Raw genomic sequence first — 9,677 nt, 5'->3', positions numbered from 1 at the left:
GCGTTGAGCACTGCACAGAGAAAGCATGCAGGAGGGCACACGGACTGTGCACATAGGGTGCATGGGGACAGGGTGTGCAGCAAGTGTGCACACAGTGTGCAAGGAGGATGCACAGAGCATGCAAGAGAACATGTGGAGCCCACGGAGAGAACACACATGGAGTGTGCAGCTAAGATGGCACAGTGTGCACACAGCGTGCGTATGGAGTGTGCAGAGCGTCCACTGAGCCTGCATGGTCCTTGTGAGTGTGCCAGCACTGCAGGTGTGTTCCAAGTGTGCACAGAGTGTGCAGAGAGAGTCCATGCAGAGAGCACCTGTGTAGAGTGTGCACGGAGCATGTGGAGTGAACACGCACACAGCGTTTGCGTGGGACATGCACACAGCCTGTGGTGAGTGTGCAAAGAGCGTGAGCAAAGAGAGTGTGTGCAATGCTTGCACAAAGCACTCACAGAGCGTGCACGGTGTGTGTGGAAAGAGTGTGCACAAAGCGAGCAGCTGAGTGTGCTCAGAGTGCGTAAGAGCGAGCCTGCAGTGCTGGCACAGGGCATGCGTGGAGCCTGCAGTGAGTGTGCAAAGGTGCATGTGCTGTGCCTGCACAGAGTGTGTGTGGTGCACGTGGAGAGAGCGAGCACAAAGCAGCTGAGCATGCTTGGGGCGTGCACATGCACACGGGGAGCACACACACTGCACGCCCAGCAACCATGTGTTGCACGTGTGTGTGTAAGAGCACGGTGCCCATGCGCTGTGGCACAGGCCCCCATGCATGGAGCAGGACATGCACTGGCACACAAGCACGCCCAAGGGTGCAACATGCATCAGGCGGTATAAACAGGGGGCTCCCTCCTGCCCCCCAGCTCCCCAGCTGCAATGTCCCCTAAACATGGGCTGGAAGCCCTGGCCCAAGCATTGCCCCTTTGCCACGGTAGGATTTTCTGTGAAAATCCCCCGGTTTGGGGGGCACACAATGCTTATCTCCCCAAGACTTCATGGGAAATAGGTTTAGGATGAAAAGCAGAGAGCAGCCGGCCAAGTGAGCCGGGCCCTGGGGCACCCAGGGTGAGTGCCAGGGCACCCTGGAGTGCTCGGGGTGCACTACTAACCAATAAACTAAACCTACTACCCGTCTGGTGGTGGCACCCTTGGGTGTCTTGGGTGACAGGGGTCCCTCAGGGTGGGGGGACACATGAGAACTGGCTGACAGGTAAGACCACACAAACCTGATGCACCTGGCTGGCACTCAATCTGGCACTTGAAGTGCTTGGGAGACCTTGGACTGCTCCCTCTGGTACCTACTGATGGTATCCTCAGCTGAGAGCCCATTTCTTCTTAATTTGTCTTCCTCTGAACATGGCGAAGGAAAAGGGGAATTTATTCTGACTAATTAAATTCATTAACCGCTGGTGTCCCCCACTCTGCTGTCTCCGGGTGCTGCCAATGCCACCGTGGCCGGGCGCTCCCACTGCCACAGGATGGCTGAGCTGTTTGTGTTCACCGTCACCTTCCCCCCCTTCAGCATTTCCCGGCCCCCGCATCCGGCTATTGTACCCCCCCATCCGGAGCCGGCTCCAGCCCCGGTGCTGGCAGGGAGGAACCGGGATTTTGGGAGGAAACGGGAAGGCTGGCCAGGGCCGGCATGGCGGGCGGCTGGGAGACAGCGCTGGGCCTGGGGCTCTGCCTCGCTGCCCTGCACCGTGGAGGTGAGTGCAGCCCATGGAGGCCAAAATCCACTTAACTCTGCCCCCTGCCCCACCCCGGATCTTAGACCATGCCCATTTGGGGCACCTATTGGCATTCCCCCGCCTCCTTGTCACCCTACAGGCTGCCGCCTCCCCAGCGTGGCTACAGCACCCCAAACTTCAGCTGGTAAGGACACCTGGTGGGTGGGTGATGCAGGTGGGGAGACACTAGAAAATCCTGTTCCCTCCACCCACAACGTGCCCTCCCCACCGCAGTGCTGCGGGACAATTTCCGCCTGCAGCCGGGTGATTTGGTGACCACAGCGGGGCAAGCATTGGAGCTGGATTGTGTCCCCCCTTTGGGGTACCCCGAACCCTACATTACCTGGAAGAAGGACGGGGTGACATTGGACTTGGTAGGTGGCAGGTATGTGGTCACCAAGGGGAAGTTGCAGGTGGCATCAGCACAAAGGAGCGACTCTGGTCTCTACATCTGTGTGGCAGCCAACGCGGCAGGCAAGAGGGAGAGCCGGGGTGCCCGTGTCTCTGTGCTGGGTAAGCCAAGGGTCTCCCACAGGCGGTGGGCACATCACACCCGGCCATGGTGCTATGTCCCTAATGTCCCCCTGCAGAGAAGCCAAGCATTGTGCGGCACCCAAGCGATGCCGTGGCGGTGGCTGGCAGCACCGTGGAGCTGGGTTGCAGCGCCCGAGGTGACCCAGCACCGCAGGTGCAGTGGCACAAGGAGCATGGAGACCTGCCCTGGGGCAGGTAGGTGGTGGCAGGGGGGAGGTGTCCCGTCCCTGGTGTGGGGCTGGGGCTGATGGAGAGCTGGTGACCTGCAGGCACGAGGTGGACCGGGAGCACACTCTGCGCCTTTACGCCGTGACGTCCGCCGATGCCGGCACTTACGTTTGTACAGCACAGAGCCAGCTGGGCACCGCCGCCGCCACCACCTTCCTCCACGTGGAGGGTCAGTGGTGGGATGGTGGGACTTCCACCATCACAGGCACCCAGGGCCATCTTGGGGTTCATGCAAGGGGATTCATCTAACACGGTCCATCTAATGGGGTTCCTCCAACGGGACCATCCAAGGGCAGTCCGTCTGTGGGGGGGTCCATCCAAGGCCGTCCATCATCCATCAAATAAAGTCCACCCAGCTAAGTCATTTGAGGGGATCCATCAAAGGGGGAACTTCCAAAGATAGGTCCATCTAAACACATCCATCCAACAGGATCCATCCAAGGGTTCCATCCAAGAAGGTCCATGTAAGGGCATCCATCTAAGGAAGTGCATCGAGGTGGGAGTCCATCCATCCTGGTTCTTCCAGGAGGATCCATTTAAGGGGATCTATACAAGGTGGAAGTACATTAAAGGGGGATAGAACAAGAAATATCCATCCAAAGGGTCCATTTAAGAAGGGCATATCATGGGATCCCATCCCATGTCCCCAGGGGCAACATATCAAAGGGGCCCCATCCATGAGGGATCCATTCAAGACAGATCCATCAAAGGGTGTCTGTCCAAAAGGGTCTCTGTTCATTTGAGTGAGTCCATCCAGGTAGACATCAGGATCTCCATGTGCAGGTATCAGAGGGGGGTGTCTGGGCAAGTACCAGGGGACCTTGGTCCTGCTTGGTGCTGCCATTCACCTTCTTCTGCCTCACAGACCGGCTGGCAACAGGCCAGCAGGAGCCTGCACCACGGGACCTGCTGGCCGTGCGGCTGCACCTGGACAACGGCACTGCACTGCCCACGGCTGCTGTCCAGCTCCGCTGGCAGGTTGGTGCCATGCTCAGCTGTCCCCAGCGGATGGGGGAGATGGGGCACATCCCCACGTCCCACCTTAACCTGGAATTCTTCCCATGCTCTTCAGATGCTGATGCCGGTGCCGGTGCCTGTGGGCTACGTGGTGCTGTACCGCAGCCTGCTCCCGGTCACCACCTCCTGGATCCAACACGATGCAGGCAGGGAGCTCAGTGCCATCATCCCTGCGCTCCGCAGGGGCTACAAGTATGAGTTCAAGGTCCGACCCTACACTGGAGGGACCCAGGGCTCCGACAGCAACAGCAGGCACCTCTGGATACCCGAGGAAGGTGCGTCGTGTGTCTCCTGGGATTTCTTGGTAGAAGACACAGAGGTTGGTTGGGGGTCACAGGGGTCTCATTATCCCTGTCCTTCAGTGCCTAGTGCAGCACCCCAGCGTGTCACCATCAGCCAGGCTGAGACAGGGAACGGCACCGTGGTCGTGAGCTGGGAGCCACCTCCTCCTGAAGCCCACAATGGCGTCATCCGGGGCTACCAGGTTCAGGGCAATGGGGCAAGGGGGCAGGGTTGGGGTCTGCTGGCTTAGGAGGGTCAGTCCAAGGGGATCCATCCAAAAAGGGAGCCTGTCAAGGGTGAGGGTCTGTCCAAGGGGGAACCATCCAAGGAATCTATCCAGGAGGTATCTCAACATGGGGATTCATCCAAAAGGGCCAGCCAAGGTGGGGGTCCATCCCAGGGCATCTGTCTAGTGGCATCCAAGGGAGTTAATCCAAAGAAGCCCAGCCTAGGGAATTTAGCCAAGGGGGTCCATGCAAAGGAGGATCCATCAGTGGAAGTCCATTCAAGAAGTATTCATCCAAGGAGGTCCATCCTAGGGGCATGCAAGTGAGCCCATCCAAAGGGGTCCTTCCAAGGGGAGTCCGTCAAGGAGATTCATCTGAGGGGACCCATCCAAGTGAATCTATCCATGGGGAATCCATCAGTGGGAGTTTATCAAGGGATGTTCATCTGAGGGGGACTGTCCAAGTGGATCCATCCACACTGGGGCCATCCAAAGGGGGGCCATCAAGGCAAATCATCTAAGGGCACACATCCTCTTGGTGTCTGCCAGGTCTGGTCAATGGGTGAGGGCTGGCAGCGTCCCACCAACAGGACAGTGGACGGAGCCACCCGCCGCCTGGAAGCCCTCCTCCCACACCCTGGGGCCGAATTCTGTGTCCAGGTGGCAGCTTTCAACAGCGCAGGGCTGGGGGTTCCCAGCAATGCCACGTGTGGAGTCCTGGGTAGGAGATGGAGAGCAAAGTGGGGTGCGGGTGGGGGTCAAGGTGGTGACATGAAGTGACACTGATGGGACTCTTGCAGGGCTGACAGCAGGGAGCAGCAGGGTGGTCCAGGCACTGCGGCAGCCTGCTGTCATTGCAGCTGCTGGTTCCATGCTCTGGTTGGCCTTGCTCACCCTCCTCCTCCTCCTCTGCCAGCGCCGTGCCAGCCAGGACGCTGCAGCTCGCCACAGGTGAGAGGCCATGGGGTGGGGGACACAGTAGATCCCTGGTGTGGTGGGGATTGATGCACTCACTGACAGTTCTTCTTGCCCTTCAGGCTGGTGACTGGTGACTCACCATGGCTTGGTGGTCCCTGGAAACCCAGCTGTGCCCCCCGAAACCTCAGCAGCAGCAGCACCCTCAGCAGCCGACTCCTGGGCAGTGACGGCAGGGACCCCCACCCCTCCAGTGAGCCCCATGGAGACTGGCATCCCCACCCACTGCCATGGGACCCCCACCCCTCCAGTGAGCCCCATGGAGACTGGCATCCCCACCCACTGCCATGGGACCCCCACCCCTCCAGTGAGCCCCATGGAGACTGGCATCCCCGCCCACTGCCATGGGACCCCCACCCCTCCAGTGAACACTAGGGTTGGGACCCCCACCTGGTGCCATAGAGCCCCCAGTCTCTGCCATGGAACCTCCACCAGTACTATGGGAGCCCCATCCATACCATGTGATGCCACTGGATCCTCACTCAGTTCCATGGAACCCTGGCCTCCTTCAACAGACCCCCAGCCCAGGCCAGGACCCTCACAGAGTGTCATGGGACCAGCAAAATTATCCCCAAGACCCTCACCCTATGCCTGGGACCCCCAGTGTTATGGGACCCTCACCTTGGTGTCCTCCATTGTCTGTCTGCAGGCAGCAAGGCCTTGAGGACACACAGACCTAAGAACAGAGGGGACAGGGGACACGTGGCCCCATGGGTGCCCTGACCTCTCTTACTCTTCCAGCCCTATCCTTGGAGCCGTCGAGCCTTGGCCCCCCCACACCCCCCATCCACAGCAGCCTCCATGGGGGACACCTACCGACGCTTGGGGACATGGGGTGCTGTGGTGGGGGGCACCCCGGGGTGCATTCCTCACCCAGCACCCCAAGCCCAGCACCCTGGGAGCGTGTTCGCAAGAGAGGTGGGTGTGGGGGCACATGGGGGGACATGGGGGACAGCAGGGTAATGGCCCACGGCTCTGTGTCTCTCATTCCCCTTGCAGAGCTGCATCAAGTGCACAGCACCCCGGTGCTCATAGCTGGCACCAGCCACATCCCTGCCTCTGGAATTGGAGGCGAGTGGGGGGCAGATTTTGGGCTGGCAGCCAGGCAGCCTCAGCAAAGGGGACATGAGGGTGACACCGCCACTGCCGTGATGGACAGCAGGGACCCGCAGCTACCAGCCTTCAGCTCTCCAAAACCACGTCGGGGCAGCACTTCACTGGCCTCTGGTGTAACCATGTCACCGGTGGCACCCCCGAGACCACCCCATGCCTGGCACCCACCAGTGACACGGTGAGTCTGGGTGTCCCCATCCAGATGGGTGCCCTGCAACCCAACCCTGTGCTGCAAAACCTGACATGTCCCTTGCACCTGCAGGTCCCCAGCCTCCGTGTGCCCCAGGGACACATCTCTGGTCACCAGGCATCCCAAGGACATGTCCCCAGGCAGTGGGATCCCCAGGGACACATCTCCAGTCATGAGATGCCCCAGGGACACATCCCCAATCACTGAGAGGCCCAGGGGTGTGTCACTGGCCACCAAGAACCCTAGGGACATGTCCTTGGTCACTGAGCACCCTAAGGACGTGTTCCTGGACAGCAGGCATCCTAAGAATGTGTCCTCAGTCACCAGGACCCCCAGGGACATGTCACCAGCCACCAGGCATCACAAGGATCCATCACCAGCAACCAAGCACCAGAGGGACACAGTCTTGGCCACCAGGCACCCTGAGGACACCTCCATGGTCACCAGGTGCCCCAGAGACCCATTACCAGTGGCCAAGTGCCAGAGGGACATCTCACTGTCCACCAGGCACCCCAAGGACGTGTCCCCAGCCAGCAGGCACCCAAAGGACACATCCCCAGGCATGAGGCTCCCCCAGGAGATGTCCCCAGACACAAGGCACTGCAGGGACAAGTTCCTGGCCTCCAGGTATGCCAAGGATGTTTCCCCAGCCATCAATTACCCCAGGGAGCCATCACTGGTGACCATGCACACAAGGGATATGTCCCTGTGCAGCAGGTACCCTGAAAACATGTCACCAGCCTTGAGGCATCCCAACAACACATCTCCAGCCACTGGGCACCCCAGGGACACATCTCCACTCACCAGGCACCGTGAGGAGATGTCACCAGTCTCTGAGCACCACAGGGACAACCTCTTGGGCACCAGGTACTCTAAGGACATGTTTCAGGCCACCAGGAACCCCAGGGGCCCATCACCAGTGACCATGCACACAAGGGACATGTCTCTGTGCAGCAGGTACCCTGAAAACATGCCACCAGCAATAAGGCATCCCAAGGACACATCTCCAGCCACCAGACACCCCAGGGACACATCTCCAGCCACCAGGCATCCAGAAGAGGCATCTCCACTCACTGAAGATCACCAGAAGGACATGTTCTTGGGCACCAGGTACCCCAAGGACATGTCCCCAGCCACCAGCCACACCAGGAACATGTCACTGGAGACCAGGCACACAAAGGACATATTCCCGGCTCCCAGGTACCCCAAGGACACGTCCCTGGCCACCGGGCGCCTCTCACTGGCATTCAGCGACGGGGTCCTCACACAACAGCAGGTGGCTGAGGTCCTGGAGATGGACCAGGACACTACCTGCTGCAGGTATTCCCCATCCCCCTGGGACACTCCCACGATTGCAGCATCCCCTGGTGCCAGCAGTACCCTCACTGTGTTCCCCACAGACCCCCAGCACCAACCACACCACGGTCCTTCTCACCACTGCACACCTATGGCTACATCTATGGGCCACCAGCCTCTGAGCTAGGTGAGGAGGAGGAGGAGGAGGAAGAGGAGGAGGAAGAGGAAGACCGTACAGCAACGCAGGGTTCGCCAGGAGGGTCGCTGTTGAATGGCTGGGGGTCTGTCTCGGAGGACAACTTTGCCAGCACCCGCTGCAGCCTGGTGAGCTCCTGTGATGGCTCCTTCCTCCTGGACGCCAGCTTTGCCCGGGCGCTGGCCGTGGCTGTCGATGGCCTCTGCTACAGCCTTAAAGACACCGACGAGGCTTATGGGGGTGAGTGAAGGGTCCCTGGGCCTCCTCTCTGACTCTGAGCATTGTCACCTCCTCAAGGAGGATGGCTCCATCATGACACCATGATGATGCTACCATCTCTTCCCTGCAGGTCCCTCACCACCACCATCGCCCTTGGAGCAGGTCTTCCCACCCAGAGTCCACACGACCACCTGGGACTGGTGGTCAGTGCTGGAGGTCCCACAGACAACCAGGACAGAGGCAGGTATGAACGGTGCACAGTGATCCAATGCCGGAGTGGTGGGCACTGGGGGTGGTGAGGTGTTGCAGAGTGCTGGAAAATGTTTCCTTTGCTTTCCAGGTGGCCCGGGGTCAGGGATTGGCAGCCCCTGGGCCAGGGAAGGTGGTGAGCTGAGGACAAGGGGGACAGGAGCGTGGCAGAGCCCAGGGCACAGGACACAGCAAGGCCAGAGTCCCCTTGGCTGAGCTAAAATCCAGCTTTATTAGACAGTTCCCCAAACAGGGGCTCTTTACTAGGAAAAGCCACCCACAAAGGGTGGGTGGCACCAAGTTGGGTGGGTGGGTGTTCTTCCTTATTCAGCATTCTTATCCTTCCCAAGTGTCCTCCTTCTTCCACAGTGTCCCCATCCCTCCTCAGTGTCCCTACCCCTTCCCAGTTCCTCATTCCTCCCCAGCACCCTCATGCCCCCTAACTAATCCTTCTCCAGTCCAAGCACTGTCGTCCACCCTGTCTTTGTCTTTCCCAAAGGTTGTTGACCCCTGACCATCCCCAGTCCTGCTGACTATTCCCATTCCTTCCAGCTGTCCTTGTGCTTTCTGATAGTCCATGCCCTTCCTCAGCATCCTTGTCCCACCATATCCATCGTTGCCTCTCCCAAGTGCTCTCATCCTTCCAAAGCCACCTGTGTGGCCTTGTGCTCCCTCTAAATGTCCTTGTCCCTCCTAATCATCCTCCTTCCCAGGCTTCTCAGCCCTCCTGAGAAGCCCTCATCCTTCATCAGTTGTTTTGTCCTTCATGCCAAGAGTCCTTTTCCTTCCCCACTGTCCTCAGCACCCTGAAACCATTCTCCTTGTCCCTTACTACTGTCCTTGCCCCTCCCAAGCAATCTTGTTTTTCCCAAGTGTCCTCTTCCCCCCAGCAATCCTCAATGCCCTGTATATCCTTGTCCTTCCTCCATGTCCTCTTCCCTCCAGGCATCCTTGTCCCCCAGCCTTCCTTGTCCCTCACTAGCACCCTCATCCATCTCCTGTGTCCTTGTCCCCCCCATGTAATCTTGTCCCCTGCCAACTGCCCCCTTCCCTTTCAATCACCTCATCCCTCCCAAACGTCCTCGTCCTTTCCCAGCATCCTTGTTCCTCCCAACTGTCCTTGTCTCCAGGATCCTTGCCCCACTTAAGCATCCTGCTTATACCTCCCCAGCGCCCTCATCCCTCTTCTGCTCATCTGTTCCAGCTTTTTCTGTCCCCAGGGTTCATGTCCTTCCCTGAGCATCTTCCTTGTCCCTCCTGAGCATCCTTGTCCCTCCCCAGGGTCCTCATTCCTTGTGAATTCCTTGCCCCACCCCAAGAATCCCTGTCCCCCCTCACGCTGACGCCCACCGGCCGCGACCTCTGTTGCAACCCTATTTGCAAGGAGCCGCTCAGAAATTAAAGCACATCCCTCCGTGTCCCCTGTGTTCCCAT

The 9,677-nt window shown here is 59.3% G+C and overlaps 1 protein-coding gene across 1 annotated transcript; it reads left to right on the top strand.

Moving 5' to 3' along the window:
* Nucleotides 1–1,616: 1,616 nt before the first annotated feature.
* Nucleotides 1,617–9,663, top strand: ROBO4 (roundabout guidance receptor 4). Its single transcript, XM_066334796.1, is given in 19 exon segments — nt 1,617–1,697; nt 1,819–1,863; nt 1,953–2,231; nt 2,309–2,447; nt 2,522–2,649; nt 3,346–3,458; nt 3,553–3,772; nt 3,860–3,981; nt 4,555–4,726; nt 4,806–4,956; nt 5,043–5,173; nt 5,722–5,898; nt 5,980–6,271; nt 6,356–6,910; nt 6,998–7,150; nt 7,241–7,603; nt 7,684–8,015; nt 8,125–8,238; nt 8,335–9,663. Coding segments are annotated over 19 exon segments (3,696 nt in total). The 5' UTR covers nt 1,617–1,633; the 3' UTR covers nt 8,481–9,663.
* Nucleotides 9,664–9,677: the final 14 nt, after the last annotated feature.

The sequence above is a fragment of the Sylvia atricapilla genome, chromosome 23, assembly GCF_009819655.1.
Source record: "Sylvia atricapilla isolate bSylAtr1 chromosome 23, bSylAtr1.pri, whole genome shotgun sequence".
NCBI lineage: Eukaryota > Metazoa > Chordata > Aves > Passeriformes > Sylviidae > Sylvia > Sylvia atricapilla.
The sequence above is the reverse complement of the archived record's forward strand: the minus strand, read 5'-3'. Positions and strand labels throughout refer to the sequence as shown.